Source organism: Geotrypetes seraphini, chromosome 15 (assembly GCF_902459505.1).
Source record: "Geotrypetes seraphini chromosome 15, aGeoSer1.1, whole genome shotgun sequence".
In the NCBI taxonomy this organism is placed as follows: domain Eukaryota; kingdom Metazoa; phylum Chordata; class Amphibia; order Gymnophiona; family Dermophiidae; genus Geotrypetes; species Geotrypetes seraphini.
In genome coordinates this window covers 23,369,699-23,393,588 of record NC_047098.1, presented here as the reverse complement: position 1 = coordinate 23,393,588, position 23,890 = coordinate 23,369,699, and the positions used below count along the sequence as shown (strand labels likewise).

General features: G+C 46.3%; 1 protein-coding gene across 1 annotated transcript in view; it reads left to right on the top strand.

Annotated features, from left to right (window-relative positions):
- Positions 1–221: 221 nt before the first annotated feature.
- Positions 222–23,890, top strand: part of AGRN (agrin) — a 400,096-nt gene continuing 376,427 nt past the window's right edge. Inside the window, exons 1-2 of the mRNA XM_033921542.1 lie at positions 222–819; positions 17,056–17,317. Of these exons, the coding sequence (XP_033777433.1) occupies positions 622–819; positions 17,056–17,317 (460 nt within the window). The 5' untranslated portion in view covers positions 222–621. The remainder of the gene's footprint in view (positions 820–17,055; positions 17,318–23,890) is intronic.

Here is a 23,890-nt window from a genome sequence, read left to right as displayed (position 1 = left end):
GTACCTGTAGCAGCGCTTTGAATACCTCGGGTAGGGTTGCACATATCCTGCCCCCCCTGCTGCATAAGGCCTCCCCCCCCCTCTCCTTCTAACTGGCAGCTGTCAAACAGCATGCAATGCCCATGTAAGATTGCCCTGTGCGACGGGCAAGAAGATCAAAGGAGCGGGCTTTAAAAGCCGACGTGATTTCGAGAAACGACCCGTCTCAGATCCGGATCTGCCTTCCTCTCACGTGGAAGGCTGCCGTGGGAACGGGTGTCCAGGTCCTTCCCTAGCTACAGGCTTGGTCGGGGCAAATTTCGGGGCAGCCCCCAAAGGGGGGGGGGAGGGGGAGGCGTGCGGCCCAGCCCGGAAGAGCCCGAGGCTGGCGTGGCCCGCTCGGCACCTTTGCAAGTCACATCACGTTGCGGTGCTGATTATCCATTAACCTGCCGCTGGGAGCCGCATTTCCTGGGGGTGGCGTTTGTGCGGGAGAGGGAGAGGCGTGCGGCGCCCCCTCCCCTCGGCTCTTATCAGGGACTCGGAGCGCCGCCGCACACATCGGCTGGGGATCCCGATCGCGGCCGGGAGTCGGACTCTTTGCGGGCACCCCTCCCCCCCCTCCCTCGCCGAACCCCGGCCATGGGCGGAAGGCGGAGGACGCCGCGAGGCTCCGCGTGGACTCTGGCCGTCCTGGCCGTCCTGTGTCTGGGCATGTGCCGAGGCGGCTGTCCGGAGCGCGAGCTGGAGAGGAGGGAGGAGGAGGCGAACGTGGTGCTGACCGGCACCGTGGAGGAGATCCTGAACGTGGACCCGGTGCATCACACGTACTCCTGCAAGGTAAGGGGGGGGGAGGGGAACGGTTCTCCCACTTCCCCACCGATGATTTGCCCAAGTGGGTCGTGAGAAGAAAGTTTGCGATCGTTGGAGGGGGGGGGGGAGGGGACATGAAACTTTGCAGAAGTTTCCCCGGATCCCTTGAGGGACCCCACTCCCCTCCCCCACTCCCCCGGTCGTAAAGCAGAGCCGGGGCGAGGTTTCCGTTCTTCCCGGTAACCGGCGATCCGAGAGGAGGAGCAAGGGAGAGCTCGGAGCGGTGCTTTGCCGAGGAAATTGCCTTTATTTTGAGCGGAAAGGGAGCCCCTCCCCCCCCCCGGGGGCTGCACCGGCGCTGCGCGCATTGAATGGGAAGCCCGGTAGGCTCAGCCCATTGTTGAGCCCGATCTGGCCTCCGGCTAGGGTTTTTCTTGCCTAGGAGCCAGCCGGTGCCTCCCAGCCCTGGAGGGCACCAGAGCTGCGCTCCCTCCATCGTTAACCCTTTCTGGTAGTGGAGGAATTTCCTTCCTGCTGCCGATCCGGCATTTCTAACATTTTTGGCATCAGGAGATTTAGGACAGGGTGAAGCGTTGACTTGTTAGATCTTGGCCTAACTCTACAGCAAGACGCATCAATTACGGTAGTTATCAGGTCCTTACCCATAAGAGCTTATTTTAGTATATGAATTATTTCTAAATAATCCTGATATAGTGTTGCAGGGGACAAGGTTGAAATTTGAAGACACTAGGCTTCTTCCTAGAAGAGCTCACAGGACAACTTCCAAGTTACTTGTTGAGATCTTCATATGGGATGCTGAGTCTCCTCTGAGCCCTTTCCCCCAAGGAGCATCTTTTAATCTTTTCAGAGCCTGCACGTGTAGATAAGAAGATTTTGAATGTGCCCAGGCCAGGACTGACTTCATCTAGTCTATGGGTGTCAAAGGCCCTCCTCGAGGGCCGCAATCCAGTCGGGTTTTCAGGATTTCCCCCAATGAATATGCATGAGATCTATTAGCATACAATGAAAGCAGTGCATGCAAATAGATATCATACATATTCAATGGGGAAATCCTGAAAACCCGACTGGATTGCGGCCCTCGAGGAGGGACTTTGACACCCCTGATCTAGTTGAAGATTCAGTGGGCGGGGGGGGGGGGGCTTTTTCCCGGGATATGTGTTGAACTGTGACATTCTGGGCTGCAGGGAACACATTTACTGTAGATTGGTTTGTAACTAAGCTCACATGGAAAGTGGATTTGGGCCCATAAAATTCATGTTTTTAAAAATGACATTTTTGCCTTTGCACAGCATCTTTACTTAATGATCCTCCATCGTGTTCTCAAGCTACCAATATGCAAATCTTCCAGTATATTCGCTGTGTTTGCTCACTGGCACCTTCCTCAGTCTTAATTGAGTAGCATATTGGTTTAGATCAGGGTTCAAAAACCACTGATGCTCCATGTGGTCTTGAGGAGTGTGCGGCGCTGTGGTTGAAGCTACAGCCTCAGCCCTGGGGTTGTGGGTTCAAACCCCGTGCTGCTCCTTGTGACCCTGGGCAAGTCACTCAGTCCTCCGTAGCCCCAGGTACGTTAGATAGATCGTGAGCCCACCGGGACAGATAGGGGAAATGCTTGAGTACCTGATTGTAGAACCGCTTAGATAACTTTGATAGGTGGTATATTAAAACAAAACCCCTAATAAAGTTGAAACTTGAGCAAGTCATTTCACCCTCTATTGTCTCTAGAAAAGGAAAATAGCTAGTCTATATCAGGGGTGTCCAACCTGCGGCCCAGTGAAGTATTTTGTGCAGCCCCAGTCAAGGGCGATAGTGTTTTCCTCTGCTGTCCCTGGGTGTTTACCGTCTTGCCGGCTCCCTCCTCTGTCTTGCTGCAGCGTTTGCGCATTTGCGCGGCCCCTGAAACATTTTTTTTTGGCCAATGCGGCCCAGGGAAGCCAAAAGGTTGGACACCCCTGGTCTATATGAATGTAAAGATGAATAATTTAAAAATCCGACCTAGATCAAAGTATGTCTATTGTGCCATTTTGTGATGGGGAGGGCAGGGTACAGCACATGACTTTCAGTCTATCCTGAGGATGAATATTTGTATATTTATTATTTTTAATTTATTGCGATGATTGGATTTAGCAGCCTGGGGAGAAAGATACAAACCTACAAGTGAGCCCAGGTTTTTCCCCGTGGATGTCTTTGCCCAATCTTCCCAAGTCCACAGTACAAAGAGAGGTCTGGAATGGCGTAAAAAAAGAATCAAACCTCTTACAGACAGCAAAAGTTGCCTGAAAGTTGTTTTTTTTTTAAATTGCGGACACAATGGCCTTTAGGTGACATTTAAAAGAAAATTATTATTCTAAAACTATCTTGGCAAAAGCATTTCTTATGAGGGGGTGCTGAAAAGAAGAGAATGACCTGGATTTTGTTCAATCAATGATGTGAAACAATGTCAAAACACAGAATTTTGTTTGTGCATATGAGCACTTACCAAAATAAGATAACACTCTTTTCAGCTGCGGTGGCACAATAATGCTCAGAAGAATTTAGGCAGTAGGGCTGAGACCTTTGTTTGAGTTTCTGCAGCTGGGAGACTACCAGCCCGTGTTTCCGCTGGCATTTCCAGTGGATTTGAAGGTACAGTGCAGCTGGGTTGAATCTTGGTGAACTGGAGTTCTAATAAAACAATTTAATTTTTTCCATAAACTCCTTTACATTGTTAAAGTATGAGGATTCTAGAACATTTAGGGATAATTCAGTGAGAGTGTTTTTCTTCATAGAAACAGAATGAGAAGGAGATCTTTCAAAACTTCCTGTAGCCATTTGTTGGATGGATTTTTTGTCTTCATTGAATTTCAGCTCATCGATGCGCTCACTCCCCCCTTTTATGAAGCTGCGTTAGCATTTTTTTATCACTGACCGTGGCGGCAAAAGTTCCGACACTCATAGGAATTCTATGAACGTCAGCTTTTTACCGCTACGACCGGCAATAAAAAACATAATGCGGCTTCATAAAGGGGGGGGGGTGGATAGGTTAGTTTGCATTTGGCCTTTTATAAATAAACCAGTCAGTCAAGGTATTTTTTTTTTTTTACATTCATATGTTCCTATCTTTTTAATATCCTGTGAGTATTTGTATATCTCTTTGTCCTGGTGTCCTAGCTTGAAGGAGTGAAAGGTGACCCGTACACAGACTTTTTATTTATTTAATTTTCTGTAACGTCCTCCCAGGGCTCAGAACGGTTTACATGAATTTATTTAGGTACTCGAGCATTTTTCGCCGTCTGGCCTGGTGGGCTCACAATGGGTGATCTGGCAACCCATCCAGAGTCTCAAGGAGCAGCGTGGGCTTGAACCCACAACCTCAGGGCGCTGAGGTTGTAGCTGTAACCACTTTGCCACACTCTCAGAGCCTAGTATGATTAAAGATAGCATGGTAACCATTGTCTGACAGAGATGGCAAATCGCGGAAGCGGTTTTTAGCGCAGGCCGGAGTGCTGAATGCTCTGCGCTGCTCCTGATGCTCATAGGAACTCTGAGCGTTGGGAGTAGCGCAGAGCATTCAGTGCCACCGGCCTGCGCTAAAAAATGCTTCCACGGTTTTGTAAAAGGGGGGGGAGATAGATAGCAAAGCTTGGTAAAAACATAATATGACAAAACATGGTATGGCGAGACATAGCATGGCGAGCATAATTTGGCAAAACAGCACGGTAAACATACGCCCTCTTCTATTAAACTGCGCTAGCAATTTTTAGTGCAGAGAGCCGCGCTGAATGGCCTGCGCTGCTCCCAACGCTCATAGGAAATTTGTGAGATTCGGGAGCAGCGTGGGCCATTCAGCGCAGCTCCCCACGCTAGAAACTGCTAGCGCAGTTTCGTAGAAGAAGGGGGCTAGTATTACAAAGCATGACGTTTTGAATTTTTTGCAGGATGGAATTTTTTGTATATGGGGAGTAGTTTGATTCCTATGTATAACAATTTTATTGAAAGAATCAAATAATCAGTACAATAGGATAATACAAAAATACATTCAATACAATAAGAATTACAATAAATTTCATACAAATTTAAATCATTCTTTCAAATTTAATTTCCATATGAATTAATTCAATCTTATCTACACCCCCCCTTAATTCCATCCCCTACCCACTATCTTCCCCTAAATGAAATATCTCACCCTGGATGAAAGCTGACAAAAATAAAGAATTAAAATAAAAAACTGGAATGTAATTAGTAAACCTAATTTTCATAATAAATCATTGATAACCAAACTTCGTATTTTTGGTGAAAGATTCTGAATATAAGGATCCCAAACCTCCATAAAAAGACGAGTTTTTTTTAGGCGAACCTCGAACCTCCCAACTCTCAAATAAAAATAAGCGATGTAATTGATGCCTCCAAAAACTTCGAGATTCTTTCTGCAACCAAAATTGCATAATACATTTATGCCCAATCATACAGGCTTTCTGAAATAAAAGACATTTTAGTTGGCCAAAAACCCCACAAGCTGATGCTTTACCAAAAATTATTCCCCTAGGACAACCCACTATCGAATTACCCCATAAAGAACCCAAAAATAATAGGATGGCAGACCAAAATGAGTTGATCAAAGGACACAACCAAAAAGCATGAGATAATGTTTGATTCTTGTGTATAGAGCAGGAGTGGGAAACTCCAGTCCGCGAGGGCCGGAATCCAGTCGGGTTTTCAGGATTTCCCCCAATGAATGTGCATGCAAATAGATCTCATGCATATTCATTGGGGAAATCCTGAAAACCCAACTGGATTCCGGCCCTCGAGGACCGGAGTAGCCCACCTCTGGTACAGAGAGCAGCTTTACCTGCTAAAGCAGGGGTCTCAAAGTCCCTCCTTGAGGGCCACAATCCTGTCGGGTTTTCAGGATTATGCATGAGATCTATGTGCATGCACTGCTTTCAATGCATATTCATTAGGGAAATCCTGAAAACCCGACTGGATTGCGGCTCAAGGAGGGACTTTGAGGTCCCTGTGCTAAAGCTAACTCATTTACACAGTCTTAATTAAGCAGTTTGAAAAATATGCATACCTTGACGTCTCCAGTATTGTTTCAGTGTCATTAGGTTAATGAATGCTTTACTTCCCAGAAATGTTTGCATCCCCTTGTGATTTATGTTAGCTCTCCAGTAAAGGTGCTAAAGATCCAGAAAGTCTTATATAAACCTTTTTATGTTACTGCCTTCCATAATGCAGCCTCCTTCCCTCCCAAAATAAGAAACCAGTGTACATGGGGCTTGGGAAGGGCAGAGATTTATTGACTGGATTAGAGCATTAATAAGATTACTCCAGCTACCAGTTACTGTTTACCAAGAATAAATATAGTGGCTGTTGTATCGCTTTACACTTTCCTCCATGTTTAGTTTTCTGTAGTGGCATGTTAAGATCAGCTTTAACCTGATCCAGTTTGTTATTAGGATTGGAGGAGTAGCCTAGTGCTTACTGCAGCGGTTTGAGAGCCGGGCTTGATTTTCACTGCAGCTCCTTGTAACTCTGGACAAGTCACTTACTGAAAAGTTCTCAGCCCAACCAAGAAGAGAATGATGTGGACTTGGAGTCATGAAACTTACAAGTTATTCCACACTTTGTTTGACACTTTTTGTTTCAATGATATGAAATGAAATGAAAAGTGTGGAATAACTTGTAAGTTTCACAGTTCCGAGTCCATATCATTCTCTTCTTGGTTGGGCTGAGATGAGAACTTTTCAGTGTCCCCATGGGATGGGCCTTAAACAACTTGGGCCAATCAGAGCTTCAGGTCCCTTTCAGGTGTACCCCAAGATGCATCGGGGAGGGGAAGGCCCATTTTGGACAATGCAGACCAGCTGGGAGGAGGGAATTCGTTTTCCTTAGGTCATCTATTTAGAAGAGGTAAGGGTGAAGGGGCGGGGGAGGTGTTGTATAGCGGGGGGTGGGGGAGGGAGGGGTAACTTGGCAGCAGGAGAGAGAGTGGGTAACTCCCACTGTGTGTGTGGGGAGGGGTGTGTGCACGTGGGCCGGGTGGCGGCAGGCATTTTTGGCAGCGGGAGAGAATAGGCATCTCTCCCGCTGCTGGGGGGGGGGGGTCACATGCAATTTTAGCGAATCTTCGCTTCTGTCTGCCAACCTCATTTGCATGTGAGATGTTTTTTTTTGTTTGTTTTTTTTTTGAGAATGTCTAGCTTTTTTCGATTCTCTATCAAAATGGCTGCATTAGCAGACCGTTGCTTTTTAAAGCGTTTTTTTGAGAATCCTGGCCTAAGAAGCCAATTCTCAAAACTCGCCAGTAAATTCTGTTGAGTCAATGTAGTGGCCATAGGGGGAATGATTTTTATGGGTGATTCTCAGCATAATAGCATTCAAATTATATGCACGCTATTTGTGCGGAGAATCGCTGGTAAAGAGCGGGAGGAACTGTGCCTGCCAGCCCTCCAGCCCCCAAGCCTTTAAATTCAAGGATGACAGGAAGGATGCTCACTCCCTCCCTCCGCAAGAAGGGTCCCCTGACAACCCCTCACACCTTCCCATACCTTTACAACAAAGGCTGGCTGGAGAGATGCCTACTTTCTCTGGCCTGCAGACCTGCCTCTTCAAAATGGCAGGCCTTCCCAGTGCATCCTGAGATAAGGGGGCCTCTCCCATAGGGGGCTGTCGGGGAGGAGGCAGGGGACCCCAGCGGCAGGAGGGAGTAGGCATCTCTCCTGTCATCCTTGAATTTAAAGGTGTGGGGGAGGGGTTGGGAGCGGGGAGTCTGAGCTGTTAAGCCTTATTTTCCTGTCAGTGCTTGAGCCAATCAGCGCTCAGGCCTGACTGGAAAGTAAGGCTCCGACAGCTCCGACCCTGCTGGAAAATTTTGCCCGCAAATGTAGCACAGCGAGGTTAGGGAATCACCCGGTGATGATAGAGGATCCCCCGGAGTACTCCTTTAAATATTAGTGAGTCCATTTTACTATCATTTTTAATATTAATGGCCTCGTTGTACTGCATTTGCATGGCAGAGTCAGAGACTGCTAGGAAGCTCAGAAAAGCCCATGGTGAGCCATTCTGATAATCGGCCGGTAACATACTGGAACCGGATAGCGAACATCAATCTGTAAGGGCACAGTAAGGGTGTCAGGTCAAAAGCGCGCCGGGACAAAGGCGCGCCCAGACAATTGAGCGCAGCGCGGAGGTGCGCGCCGCTCTAAATTACTGTTTTTAGGGCTCCGACGGGGGTGTGTGTGGGGGAACCCCCCCCACTTTTCTTAATAGACATCGCGCCGCGTTGGGGGGGGTTGTAACCCCCCACATTTTACTGAAAACTTCACTTTTTCCTTGGTTTTAGGGAAAAAGTTAAGTTTACAGTAAAATGTGGAGGGTTACAACCCCCCATAATGCCGGCGCGATGTCTATTAAGTAAAGTGGCGGGGTTCCCCCCCACACCCCCCTGTCGGAGCCCTAAAAAAAGTAATTTAGAGTGGCGTGCGCCTCCGCGCTGCGCTCAATTGTCTGGGCGCGCCTTTGTCTTTCGCGCCGTTGCCTATGAACCCACAGTAAGTTTTGAGAATCCATCCTTAAGTCACCTGACCTACTGTAGCTGGAGTGAAAGGTGGAGGCTGTAGATGGCCTCCGGCCTGGTACCTATTGTTATTTTAAAGAAAATTTCCACTGCCTCTAGCTGAAGCATCTGAACCCTCTTCCCACGTAACTCATTTCTCACAAGCTACCCACAGCTTGTGGAAGGCCTTTAAGTTGGATTTGGGCTGTGTGTGAAGTTTGGGCTGCACATATCTGCTCCCGATTGTTGTTCTCCACGGCTATGCTGCAGTGAGCAAACCTCATGTAACAACCTGCTCTTGGCTTGTGATTTTTCACATAGCCTTGGTATGAGTAACCTTAAAAAGGCAGAGCCAGTGTTGGGGGAGGGAAGAGATGGTGGTCTGAGGCTAATGGCTACAGCAGAAGGCTAAGAATTAGGGAAGGGAAGATTCAACTGTGTGACCTTAGGCAAGTCTCTCAATTCCCCACTGCCTCATTTTGTTGTGAACAGGAAAATTACATTACATTAGAGATTTCTATTCCGCCATTACCTTGCGGTTCAAGGCCGATATACTTACTGTATCTGAATACGGTATAACCTGCCTTAAACTGAAAAAGATGTGAGCTAAGAGCTAAATCCTAAATCCCTTCATTTCCCTTGTTGGACTGTTTGATTTAATTCTTTGTCCTAGATTCTAGTGGGGTGGAGATGCTGTAGGATAGAGGACAGGGATCACCCCCTGTCTTCAGAACTGATAAGCCGTCTCATCAGGGAACCCGCCACTTTCATACCCTTCAATCCGTTCGAAATGTTTCTGCATGACTCATATTCTGAGAGAGCCCTACACTCATATTACCCCTCTTCTCATGTCACTTCATTGGCTCCCCATCCGTTTCCGAATACAGTTCAAACTCCTCTTACTGACTTACAAGTGCATTCACTCTGTAGCCCCTCAATATCTATCCCCACTTATCTCCCCCCCCATGCCCCGCCCCCCCCTGAACTCTGTTCATTAGGTAAGTCCCTCTTATCTGTACCCTTCTCCTCCAACTCCAGACTCTGTCCCTTCTTTCTTGCCACGCCATATGCCTGGAACAGGCTGCCAGAATCAATACGTCATGCTCTGTCTCTAGCGGTATTCAGATCCAAGCTAAAAGCCCACTTCTTTTAAACTGCTTTCAACTCTTAACTCCCACTGACTGTCAGATAACTTTACCCATTATATCATTCCTTCTACCAACCCTGAGATATCCTGTCTATCCAAATTAGATTGTAAGTTCTTCTGAGCAGAGTGGTTTCCTCTTAGTGTTTTGGGGGAGGGGGGACAGTTTAGTAAACATATTGACAGAGAAAAGCTGGATTTTTGGAGGCTCTAATACCTTTATTACATCAAGAAAATAATTTTTCAGAGCTGAAGGACACAAAAGGCCATATTCTGTAAACGATGCTGTAAGTTAGGCCCCAGTAGGCCCCTTGAACACACCTACTGGCACCTAACCTAAATGCTTTAGTTGGCTTTAATTGGTGTAAGAATTGACCGCGTCATTTAAAACCAATTAAAAACTCGCTGAAAATAGTCACTGCAATCACGCCTACAGCATGGCAGCTGGCAGTGCCTAAGGTGCAAGTAGATGTGGTTAAGGGCAGAGATGGCTTTAGGCGCTGCTAGGCCTGATTCTCTAAAACAGTGTTTTTCAACCTTTTTACACCTATGGACCGGCAGAAATAAAATAATTATTCTGTGGACTGGCATCGGTCCGTGTACAGGCGGTTGAAGAACACGGGGCTAAGTCGTGGGCCAGACCCCGCCCATCTCTACCCAATCTCCACCCCAGACCCCGCCCCCATAATAGTACTAATAGCACCTTGCACGTCCTGTGCCTCATCTGGAAGCCTTCCCTCTGACGTTGCAACGTCAGAGAGAAGGCTTCCAGTTCAGGCGCAGGATGCCCGTGGGAGCCACTGCCCGTGGCTTTCTGCACTGAATCAGTTAAGAAGAGGGAGATGGCTCGAAGATAACGCCGCATCGATCGCACCGTGGTCCAGTGGTTGAAGAACACTGTTTTGGGCCTGATGCACGTGCTGGCCCTGTGGACCGGCAGGAAATTTCTGTGGACCGGCACTGGTCCGTGGACCGGTGGTTGAAGAACACTGCTCTAAAACACATAGAAAGGCATAATAAAAAATATGTCTTAAGTCCGTTTTGGGCCTAAGACGTTAGTTGCCCAAAGTCGGACACGCAAAAAGTCCATTCTTGAAAAATACGTCTAAAAAATTTCTTTTTCTGAGAATCATCTACTTCTACGTCCAGCCGTTTGATCGTCCAAACCGCTAAGTCATTTATCTTTAAACACCATTCTCGTCCAAAAATTTGTCTAAGTCAAAAACGCCTAGAACAAGACCTTTTGGACGTGGGCGGGGTCAGCAAAGTAATGGACTGGACACCCAGACATGGCAACAGAGTAGTAGGGCACCTTACAGGGCGCTGCTGTGAACTTCACAAAAAGAGTGCCACATAAACATCTCACTATAACTCCCTTATAGGTTGTGGTAAGCCCCCAAAACACCCTCAAAACCTAATAGACTCGCATGTCTACCACCCCAATAGCCCTTATGGCTGCAGGTGGCACCTATATGGCAGTACAATAGGTTTGGGAGGTGCACATGTTTCACCATGAATGCAGTGGCTAGAGTGGCTTATGGACCTGGGTCCTCCTCTCTATGGTTCACTAACCCCACCCCCCAGACTACTTAAGCCACCTCTGTGCAGCTCTACTAGGCTTTCCTATGCCAGGTGCTGATGTTCTGCAGGCAGGTGTGTACATTTTTATTCAGATTTTTATTGTGGTGGGGGGGCAGTGTGTGGGGGTCTGTACTTTGTGTCTAAAGTAGTTATCTGGTCACTTTGGATACCTTCTTGGCACTTAGACCTGTTTTTACATCGCCTAAATCACTAAGTACAAGTTCCGTCTAGGCAGTCTCGTTAAAACTTTCAGTTATACTTGCAGTACGACTAAGTCCAGGTCAACTCACGTCCCGCTCAAATCCTCCTAAAATACCCCTTTCAGCTCTGGGCGTACAGCGGCACTGAAAAGGCCTAAGCTGTTTTTAGATACGTCTAAAACCCATTTCGATTATCGGCACTTGGACAACCTGTCTTTTTGATCGTCCCAGTGCCGATTTAGGTGGGATTTTAGACGTATTTCAGTTTCGAATATGAGCCCCTTAGGCATCCGGAAATGTAGGCCTTTAAACCCCAGGACTGCATTACTGATGAGTTAAGGATTTTTTTTTTTTCTTATACGCCACTAACCATGATTCTGTTAACGGCGCCCAAGTGTGACTGACACGTGGCCGGCGCAGTTTTTCTAGAGCCAAATTGTCTGGCCTGCTCAAGGCCCTCCTTCAGGTGTTCTTGCACATCTGTATCAAAGGGTGACAAAGAGCAGCTCGTTCATTTGCCAGATGTTCCTCTATTACTTTTATTAAAGAGTACATTACAGTAGCAGCACCATCAATCTGTTGGGTTGAAAAGTCAAGTAAGCCTAAGAAAAGAGCCTTTTCTTTCCGTATGTTTAATTTGTTACCCTGGAAAACTGGATTAAAATAAACAACTACTAGCCCAAAGTCAAAGTGAGTCAGTGATAAGTGAGCCCTTGCCCTTGTGTTCCAAGATTCCTGCACCTAGTCACCTAGCAAATAATTCACGCTAGTTGTGTTGGAGAAGAGACAAATGCTTAATACTGTACTGTAGTTGCTCTTGCAGAGGGATATCTCCTCTGAAGGCCTTGACCTCCAGTGACCTTCCTGTTTATGCTGCTACTTGTTTTATCTGGGCACAGAAATTGGATTGGGGAGTACCTGGGTGGCAAAGTCTTTCTCCCTCCGTTTAGGAAGTGGCTTGGAGATGTTTGCGAGTGCATAGAGACCCAAGAACAGCTGGTGCCGAGTGTCTCCTCTCATTTGAGGACTGTTGACACTGATACCACGAGGGCAGGATACAGGATTGCAGGTGCTGGCAGAGGAGAGCGGGTTTAGCACTGCGGCTCCAGTGTGGTCTCAGAACCAAATGCAGCGGCTTCCTCAGATCTGGGCTTCGGTGGCTATCCTGGCTGGCTGCCAGTCCTTTGAGGAAGCAGCAAAACAAGGCATAGGGTGAGGGTGGGACTAGACTTCTGACACTCTTGATTTTTTTTTTCCCCTTCTCTTCCCCCCCCCCCCTCGCACATTACACTCTCTTTTTTTTTAACATTTCATCATCTGTGATGTCTGTGTTCTTTGCCATGCCCAACGGATAAAGCTGTTTCTTTTGAAGTCTCTAGGGCTTTAGTAATTTTGGTTTGATTTTAATGTTTCTATTTGAGGGGGATCCTCTTCCCCCTTCTCCCTTCCCACCCATCCACCATCAGCCTTTGATTTTCTAAAACTAAACAGAGAGAATCTTGGGCCAGAGGTTGTGGTAAGAGCGGATAGGGTAGCTGGTTTTAAGAAAGGTTTGGACAATTTCCTGGAGGAAAAGTCTATAGTCTGTTATTGAGAAAGACATGAGAGAAGCCACTGCTTGTCCTGGATCGGTAGCATGGAATGTTGCTACTTCTTGGGTTTTGGCCAGGTACTAGGGACCTGGATTAGCCAGCGTGAGAGTAGGCTACTGGGCTTGATGGAATCATTGGTCTGAACCAGTAAGGCAATTCTTATGTTTTAGGTATTGATGGGCTTTATGGAGAAGGAGAATTGAATTTGGATTTCTTAAAACTGCTGACCCATTCTGGGCTCATGTTCCTTCCTTCTTCCACAAGAAAAGGGGGCTGGTAAATATGAGTGAGACTGTTTCACTGGATTCAGTGGCTGTTCTTCTCATTAGCAGACTATTTTTTTTAATGCTTTTGAAGTGGTTTAAGCCTTTTTAGAAACCATATTTTACATCCGGTCGTCTGCAGACCTCTCAGCTAAGGGAAGCACAGATGAAGGGCCTTTTTGTTTACTGAGGCAGACAAAAAAACATGATGCAATGCAAGTGATGACAAACAGCCTGTCTTGATATATGTGTATGCCCAAGATATAATATAGCCATAGAAAGGGAACATAGCATCTCTGTAAAGATGAAGGTCATCGTCTGACACTGGAGAGAATTAGCCATCTGATTGAGGGCAGGGTTAAGTTCTGGCTGTCCTCAGTGGCTTAGTAGTTAGTCTGGCCTTGAACATTTCATCACAAATAATTTATTCTACTGAATGGAAGCATTATGATGGTAACTCCATGGTGGGAGATGGGGGGAGTGTATATGTCATTCCCAGAGAGCCAGTATTTGATCTTTTTAATTCCCTTGGCTTGATTGGTTAACTCTAGGGTTACCAGACATCCGGGAAAACCGGACGTGTCCAAAAGAGGAATGTCCAGGTGTCTGTACGAATTTTCAAAACCTGGCAATTTGTCTGGGTCTTGGAAGGCCCCCGAGCTTGGGGCAGCGTCTGGAGGGTCTCCGAGTACGTGCGGATGTGACGCCGTGATGTCACACGCACGCGTGTATGCGTCACATCTGCGCAGGCTCGGAGTTCCCTCCAGACGCTGCCCCAAGCTCGGGGGCCTTCCAAGAAGACCTAGACAAGCTGCCAGGTTTTGAAAATTCATACGAACACCTGGACATTCCTCTTTTGGACACGTCCGGTTTTCCCGGATGTCTGGTAACCCTACAAATGAAAGATTTGGGCTTGGTGGTAGGACTGGAGCTGGATCCATGATCTGTACCGCCCCTTGTTTGGACACATTGTGGGTGCATTGCTCTGTTTGTCTTTTGCCCACCTTTTTGTGTATAAGCACATTTTCTGGCTGGATGGAAGGGGAAAGTGTAGTTACTTACCTGTAACGTAGGTTCTCCGTGGACAGCATCTCATTTCAGGTTGCCTCAACCCCTTCTCCCCAGTGGGTTAGTCACAATCTGTAACCTCAGGGCTGAGCTTTTCTAAAAGCAGCATCTTTTCTCCACAGTTTGAAGCAGCGGTTTGCCATAGGTTGTGGGCGGACCTTCTGGGTATCTTACGGCAGTGTCTTGCAAACTTTCTGGCCAGCAGCACACTAAATCCAGTGCCCTGGCCGGGAAGGCACCCAGAAGTGCGCGGACGCCCATCTGGCCATGACCCGCCGGTGGAGAGATCCGGGAGGTGTGGGGAGAGGAGGAAAGACAAGAGTCATCTGCGCCGGATGACCACTGATAGGATGTACCGCTCGCCATGAGAGGCACGTCCTGTACACAGGCAGCCAGGGTGGATGACTCTCCTAGTCAGTGTGTCGCGGCACACTAGAAGTCTCAGGAGGCACACTGGTGTGCCGCAGCACACAGTTTGCGATACACTGTCTTTCAGCCTTTAAAAAAAAAAAAGGCACAGAGGACTTTTAACCTCTTCTCCCCCCCCCCCCCCACCACTCTACCTCACACTTTTTTAGAATCCCCTGTGATACAGGCTCCCTGAAGTGAGTGGGAATTAGGATCCTGGGGTTACAGAGTTGTGCTGGCCTGGGAGCTGAGCCATTCTTCCACCTTGCTCCCTGTGAGGTCAGGCCTGGGTCTCTGCTGCCCCTATCTGAATTTCAGTCTCCATGTGACGTCCATGCCTAGGCTTCCAAGAGGAAATGCAAACCTTTGAAAGGAGATCTTGGAGGAGCTGATGGATGACTCTCTTACTGCTGGGATAGCACCTTTTTAATGCACAAATCTGGTGGCTGTAGAGCAGTGGTCTCAAACTCGCAGCCCGGCCCGCCAGGTACTATTTTGAGGTCCTCGGTATGTTTATCATACTCGCAAAAGTAAAATAAAACAGTTTCTTGATCATATGTTTCTTTAGCTATAAATTACAATATTATTATTAAGACTTAGCCGAAAGGAAAGATTTATAAATTATAAAGAGTTTTACCTCATGCAAAATTGCCATTTAAGAACATAAGAACATAAGAAGTTGCCTCCGCTGAGGCAGACCAGAGGTCCATCTCACCCAGCGGTCCGCTCCCGCGGCGGCCCATCAGGGCCATTGCCTGAGCAGTGGTCCCTGACTATTTCTATAACCTACCTCTACTCCTATCCCTATAACCCACCTCTACTCCTATCTATACCCCTCAATCCCTTTGTCCTCTAGGAACCTGTCCAAACCTTCTTTGAAGCCCTGTAACGTGCTCCTGCTTACCACAGCTTCCGGAAGTGCGTTCCATGTATCCACCACCCTTTGGGTGAAAAAGAACTTCCTAGCGTTTGTTCTAGACCTATCCCCTTTCATTTTCTCCGAGTGCCCCCTTGTACTTGTGGTTCCCCATAATTTGAAAAATCTGTCCCTGTCTACTTTTTCTATGCCCTTCAGGATCTTGAAGGTTTCTATCATGTTTCCTCTAAGTCTCCGCTTCTCCAGGGAGAACAGCCCTAGCCGTTTCAATCTGTCAGTATATGAGAGATTTCTTTAATAGAGCATTACCTTTTTTTTCTGAGGCCCTCCAAGTACCTACAGATCCAAAATGTGGCCCTGCAAAGGGTTTGAGACCATTGCTGTAGAGTGTCTGTGCTGACACAACTGAGGGGTGACTGTTCTGGGATAGCTCTGCTCCCACTCTTCTAGCATTCACAGGTCACAGAGGTAGGAAGAGAGTGTATGGTGAGCAGGACTTTTTCTCCTTCTGATAACCAGCTGCAGCTGGAACTTTGCAGCAGGTAAATACCAGGGTCATTCCATGTCAAGTGGTCCAGAGCTCTCCACTCGACCATTTCGGAAATTGACATGTTTTTCAGGGGATACATATTGGGACCTCTAATGAAGATATTCAGAGTTTGGGGGCATGGTCTCAACTAGGTCCAGAGTTAGGGGCTCCTTTATTTGGGTCACGTTTTTGTATCTGCGGAAGTTGTCGAGTGGGGACACTCCTTGAAATTAGACCAGTTAACATGGAAATTACCACCACAGAAATATGACAAATTAATTCATTCTCCAGTCAGTATTGCTGTCTCATTTTAAGAATTTAAAATGAATTATGTTAGGAAAGGTGCTTATGAGCTTATTGTGCTGAAGGGTGTGATTGGAATTTACAAACAAAAGAACATTCCAGAATTTATAATCTCCTTTTATTTGTAGCAAGCAAAACTGCTGTTTCCTCTTAGATTCCTGTTTTTTGGAGAGTGGGAGCTGCCCGTTTGAATCTGGAGAAGGAGGGGAGTCCAGCAAGTGACACCTACATGGAGCTGTTGTGTGCTATGGGGGTGACAGTGTTGCAGTGCTATAGTATTGGATGCCCTAAAAGAGGGGGGTGGGGGTGGGGAAGAAGAGCCATCCCATATTAGAATTTGAAAATAATTTTAAAGTAAATTTTACTCACATTTTAAAACAGTAGTGTTTTGTAGTTTATTACCACATGCTTCCATATGGTGTGGTATGAATGGGGGGTATGGGAGAATTTGAACCTTGGCCTTCATGAATCTGTGTTGGAAGGTTTGCATATTCATTTTTTTTTTCTTCTCATTCTGGCTACGAGCCAGTGGGCTGCTCTTTCCATTGGCTGCTCGAGTTGCAGCTGCCCTTTGATTGGCTACTCTTGAATTCAGTCTGCACCTGCTATTTTGAACTGGCATGATCCATTAGTGACTGTCCGATGGATGTGCTGCATCCATTATGTGCACTGGGCTTTGACGCTCTTGCCCTACTGGTTTCTCAGGCTGTTCTTTTCCTTTTCTCTCTCTCTCTCTCCAGGTGAGAGTATGGCGCTATCTGAAAGGTCGAGAAATTGTGACCAATGAAATCTTGTTGGATGGTGGCAACAAAGTGGTGGTTGGAGGCTTTGGCGATCCCTTGATCTGCGACAACCAGGTGTCCACAGGAGACACACGTATATTCTTTGTGAACCCGGCTCCTGAGTCTATGTGGCCCTCGCACCGCAATGAGCTGATGTTGAACTCTAGTCTGATGAGGATTACTCTGCGCAACCTGGAGGAGGTGGAACTTTGCGTTGAAGGTGAGCATGTGTGTAATTACTTTGCTATTTTGGGATTGGCTGCTGGCGAAGACCTAATGAACAAGGGAGCTTTGTTCATTGTGGGAGGAGTCTTTAGAGCCAGTAATTTTCTTTGATAGAATTGTCTTGAGATTATGTATGATTTCTGGGGGAAAAAGGGACCCCCAATATTTTTCCAAATAGCCCAAAAACAAAAGTACAGTTATTGAAAGTGGTTCCTGCAAGATGCTGTAAAAACTGTATGATCCCTGTTTTCAAAATGGCATTCAGGTAGGGACCATTCAGACCAGTCTTAGCAAAATGCCATTTAGCAAAGAAAATAAATTTGCGATTAAATTCTTGTGACAAAATAAGGCATAAAGGCGCAAAGCATTTGCTAAGGGAGTTTCCTAATAAAGGCTGGACTAATGCATTTTCTAAGGTCATACTAAATGAGTAAACATTTGCAAAGTATTTTGAAACTATTTAAGGGGTCTTGTTTTTTGGACACTGTGTAGTGGAAGGGCTTAATTTGGTTGGAGGGAGACAGGCTGACTGAGATAGGAATGTTAACATAGTATTATTGTGGTATCCTTTGTTAGATGGAATAGTATTCCCCAACAGATGAAAGGGTTTATTAGAAAACAATACGTTAAATATAAGTTAAGAGGGTAGAATACTGGGGTAGAGGTTGGTAGAGTGGAGGCTCGTGCTGGGGTATAAACCCATGAAGGGAGATAGGAGGCTGTTTGGGTTATCGGAAAGTGGTGGAAGGATAGAAGCTTGGGTGGGGTATAAACCCATCGGGGTGGGGAAGGTGGAAACTCGGGCTGGGATAGCAGATATGGGGGTAAGAGGCTTGGACTGGGGATGCTAATGTGCTTGGGGAGTAGGTTCTGGCAATATGGCCCTGGAAGAGACACGCAGAGCATTTTGGGTGCTGAGATGGCATGATGAGGAAGAGAGTTACTAGTGGTAGTTCCCAGAGCAGAGATCAGGCAGCTGTGACTGAGGTTTGTGTTAGTCTTGTGTTTAGACCGAGCCCATGCGATTGAAAGACAATTGTTTTCCACATGCCACTAATGGTTCATCAAGTCACTTCTGTTACTTTCAGGGGATGCAGGTTGCAGGGAAATTCTTAATTTCCATGGTTTAATGACTTCTGTTGAGTTGTGGTTCCTCTCTTGGGCATCCTCCTGGGTTTGCAGGAACACCTTGCATGCTTGCAATGTAGTGGCAATCCTCTCTGGTTTAGCAGAAGGCATGCTCTGAAGGATAATCAACCGGAGCAAAAAGAAGAACTGCAGAGCTGATGTACAAAGTACAGGACCTTTATTGGAATAAATATATTGTGATAATCCAATTGGTGGCTCTCATAAATGAAAAGACAGGACCCAATACGCTCCGTGTTTGGAAAAACACTCCTTTCTCAGGGGTCCAATTGTATCAAAGTCAATCAAAACGAGTTTGCGTAAAATTCAAGTAAAACAAGCAGTGTGAAGCTCCTGTACCGCTGCTGCTCAGTGAACAAACTTTCAGTCGCCTGTTTTACTTGAATTTTATGCAAACTCGTTGCACATCATTACATTACATTACATTAGTGATTTCTATTCCGCTTGTGCCTTGCGGTTCTAAGCGGATTACAAATTGGAAGTCTGGACATTTCCAGGAGCGTTACAGTACAAAGAGTCATGTATGTAGCAAGTTACAATTGTTAGTCTGGTCATTTCCAGGAGAATTACAAAGTAAAGAGTAAGTATATAATAGGTTACTGTGATGAATAATAATACAATCGGGATACAGTAGTGAGTTGTACAATGTTGAAGGTGTTGCTGTGGTGGTAGTGTTCATGAGAGTATTTTCTAGTGCTATAGTGAGGTTAAAATGATGGGAAGTGTTTTTTGAAGAGATGAGTTTTGATTTCTTTTCGGAATACTTTAATGTCTGTTGATTTGATCAGTAGATTGGAGATGGTAGTGTCAATCCTTGCTGCCTGTGTCGCCAAAAGGCTGTCGTATAGTTTCTTGCGTCGGGTACCATTGAGAAGGGGGTAGTTGAATAGGCTCTGAGTTCTCCTTATTCTGGGTGAGAGGTTACGGTATAGTCGGTTGTTTAGGTAGTTGGGTGCTGTTCCATGGGTTACTTTATATAGTAGACAGTAGAATTTGAACTGGGATCTTGCTTTTATCGGTAGCCAGTGTGAGTCTAGGTATGCATTGGTGATGTGGTCATATTTGCCGAGGGAGTAGATGAGTCTGAGGGCTGTGTTCTGAATGGTCTGTAGTTGTTTTATCATGTAGTTTGGGCATGATAGGTAGAGGCTGTTGCAGTAGTCTACAATACTTAGTACAAGGGATTGTACTAAAATCTTGTATTGATCTTTGTTGAAGAATTTTCTTATTTTTCTTAGGTTTCGCATTGTGAAGAATGCTTTTTGGATGATTTTGTGGATTTGAGTCTGCATTGTGCAATTTCTGTCTAATTGTATTCCCAGAATCTTAAGTGTGCTTTGCATTGGGTACTTGATTGTGTTTAATTCAAGTTCTGTGAAGGTTCTCTTTTGATTGACTTTGATACAATTGGACCCCTGAGGAAGGAGCGTTTTTTTCGAAACATGGTCCGTGTTGGGTCCTGTCTTTTCATTTATGAGAACCACCAGTTGGATTATCACAATACATTTATTCCAATAAAGGTCCTGTACTTTGCTCATCAACTCTGCAGTTCTCCTTTTTGCTCCGGTTGCTTGACTTTTTACTGCAGATCTGCATCTGAGCGGATCTCTTTCTGGGCTGTATGGTTTTGTCCAATGGGTCTCATAACAGTTCTGCTTAGTGTTAATCTGGTAAATATTTACCATCACCTGCAACTAATGTACATGAGGACTTCCTGCACAGTCAAGTTTTATTATCTAGGAACGTGACTGGCAGCATGGCACTTCCTTCTGTGAGCACACTTAACAGGATGGCAAACCAGGGAGACCACTATTGCATGCTCTTGGACACGAGGCTGTGACGTCCAGGGATAAACTGTGGCAAAATTAGCGATTGAGAAAACGAAAGGAGAGAGAAGAATTTGCCTCAAAAATGTAGCAAACAACAAATACTAGGAGGCAAGTGAGATGTCGGAAAACAACTAATAGTGACTTTATTGTAAATCATAAGAACACAAGCACCGCTATAAATAAATGTCCATCAGAGTCCACAGAAGTGCACTTAAAAATGTCCAATCTGTGAGTGGAATTCTAAGGATGACTCAGCAGGATGAAAAGCTGGGGAGGGACTTGTTGACCTGTGTACAGCCTTAGCTTGGTGGCACGTCAGAAGCGCGCCGGACATTGGCGTGCTGATAATCCCGTGGCAACATTTGCGCGCAGGACAGATGCACGCCGCCTTTCAGGCCTTCCCGTTTGCATTGTGAGGGTGTGTGTGTGTGTGTGTGGGGGGGGGGAGAACCCCCACTAAATTTACAAGTCCTCGCGCTCCTGTTAGGGGTGTGGGGGGGGGGACCCCCCACACTACACTGAAAACTCCCGATGACTGAAAACGGAAAGGACAACAGGAGTTTTCAGTGTACTGGGGGGGGGGGATTCCCACCAAACCCTCCCCCTCAACAGGAGCGCGAGCACTTGTCAGTTTAATAGGGGGGGGTTCCCACTCACAGTGCAAACGGGAAGGCCTCAAAGCGAAGGAAGCAGTGGCGCGCAAATGTCACTGCGGGAGTGTCGGCGCTCCAATGTCCGGCGCACTTTTGATGGTGTACCGGTAGCTTTCAGGACTGTGGGATATGGATGGGGCAGGAGCCTGTGTCATACAGAATAAAACGATTCACACTGGCTGCTACTCTTAAGATGCGCAGAAGAGGAAGGGCAGCTACAGGTGCGTAGAAGGTATGTGTGTTTGGTGGGGGAGGGGTGCAGAGCAGAGAGTTGCATGGGGACAGAAATCTCACCCATCCCCACCCGTCCCCATCAGGATCCTCTCCGTCCCCACCCGTCCCTGTCAGGATCCTCTCCGTCCCCACCCGTCCCTGTCAGGATCCTCTCCGTCCCCACCCGTCCCTGTCAGGATCCTCTCCGTCCCCACCCGTCCCTGTCAGGATCCTCTCCGTCCCCACCCGTCCCCATCAGGATCCTCTCCGTCCCCACCCATCCCTGTCAGGATCCTCTCCGTCCCCACCCATCCCCGTCAGGATCCTCTCCGTCCCCACCCATCCCCGCAAGGAATTACCTCCATCCCTGCCCGTCCCCATAAAAAGCAGCAATTACTTCTGACAGGATCATCAATTCCAGTGTTTGTGCTGCTGTTTTCCTTGTGGAATCTCTTTGATGGAATCCTTTTTTTGTTTTCTGTTCAGGTAATTAACATATAAACCCCCTCTTTTACTAAGGATGACATGTTCATTATATTATATGGACCCTGCTTCCAAAGCCTTCCATCCCTGTGGGAGTCCCGTGGGCCAGAGGGGGGTCCCCATGGGAGTCCCGTGGGTTAGGGGGGGGATTCCTGCGGGAACCCCGCGATCCCCTTTCCCGTGCAGAGAGAAGCTATATGTTTGTATTGAAGTGTAAAAATAGAAGTCTACAGATATGGGTGCTTTTGCCTGTGGTGAAGAAATCCCCTCCCACCCACTCTCCTTGTATCAGATACAATTGAAGGGCTTATTCCCCAAATCCACTAAATCCGTGATAGTTGCATTGGACTTAGAGGGTTTTGGAAATAAGCCTTTCATTCGTAGCAGTTGGTGTGGAAGGAGAGCGTGGACATAATAATAATAATAATTTATTCTTATATACCGCCATACCCAGCGAGTTCTAGGCGGTTTACATCAGTTAGATTAGGATCTGCGTTGACAGCAGATTTACAGCAATTTATCAGCAATATAACAAATTTAACCGAACTTGATAGAGGAGGGAGGGAGATTGGGGGAGGTCGGGAAAAGAGGAGCTATCGTGGAGGAGGGTAAGAGCAGGGGGCGAATTAGGTGGGAAGAGATCTTTTTTATTTTTTTAGGAAATGAGTGTTTGTCTCTAGAAATCATTTAACACGAGTCTAATCCCGCAGTAAGATGAGGGGGTCTTTGCTAAAGTTCCCTTAAGTGTTCCCCAATCTCAGTTTGTGTCATGTTGTTTAATGAAAAATTCCATATACAAAATGTGTACATACCATAAAATACAGTAGGTAAAAAAAACCCAAAAAAAACCCCAAATCTAACAATTCAGAACATAAATATAATAGAGGAATCTGTCTCTTAAATATTCTTCTACTCTGGGAGCTAAAACGTGTCTGTATGCTAAATAAAACCTTTCCAAGGAATATCCTGTTCCCTTATGACCCCTCTCATGGTTTCCCTAAGTGAAATTCTGTGGGCAGGAGCGCTAGTCCCAAGGTCCCTTTCCTTACTGCGATACCATGGGGATGGCACATCCAACTCAGTTTGTTTGGTTTTTATTTTGTGTTTGGATAAAGGTAGAAGGAGAAGCTTAGGTTCTTTGACTGGGCTAGAATGACAAACAGACTTGCAAGCTGTGAAGCATAAGCATGCAGTGAGAGAGGTGAACCGATAACTGTATAATCCCACTGGCCTTCCCTGCCACTCTCTTTTCACTACCGGAAATTTAAAATATATCAACAAATTTTTTATTTATTTAAAAAATGTATATCCCGCATATCCAGCAATTCACAGCGGGTCACAAATAAACATACATAACAAAAACAAAACACAGCATAAATAATCTCTAGTAAAATAACAGCAAGTAATAAAAAAATAAAAAAAAATCCCAGGGGGTAGCCTAGTGGCTAAATGACATACAGTGCAGGTGGCCTGTGTTTGATTCCCAAGCCTGACTTTTGTTACCTGGAAAATGCTGCAGAAGTTTCCAAGTTTTATTTCAATTTGATATCCCGCCAATCATAAAATATCTAAGCGGCTTATAAAAATTATTATTAAAAATGTGGCGTGTATAAAACACACAACATGAAAAAAGGGAAGAATTGCATTACTAGACACTGTGACGGGGCTGGAGTCTGCCTAGCGTGCCAGAGACCCAGCTTCCACCACAGGTGCAAGGCCTAGTACTCCCCGGTCCTCAAATAAGTCACAGTTTAAACATTTATTCCCCAGTTCAACTTGCACTGGGTTATTTTGGCAGCCTCTTAGGCTAACCCTTATTTGGGCTCACTCAGTTCAAAATACAGTTCATCTAAGAACAACTCCTATAGCTTGTTGAAACAATCCAAAAAATTCTCTTCCAAAATGAGCCTTCACTCACACAAAGCTCAGCTGCCACTTTTAACTCAGTCTTTGCAGCTTCCTGGCTCGGAGAACCAATGTTCAGGAGTAGAGAATGACACGGGGACAAATTTTTCCCCGTCCCTGCAGGAATTCATTTTCCCATCCTAGCAAATTCTTTTCCTGTCCCTGCTCCGGTTCCTGCAAGCTACACAAGCCTCAAACACTTTAAAATCATTAGTGTTCGAGGCTTGTGTGGTTAACGCAGAGTTTACGAGAATGGGGCAGGGACAGGGAGTGGGACAAAACTCGCAGGGACGGGATGGGGAAATTGAGTTCCTGCAGGGACTGGGACAAATTTTCTGT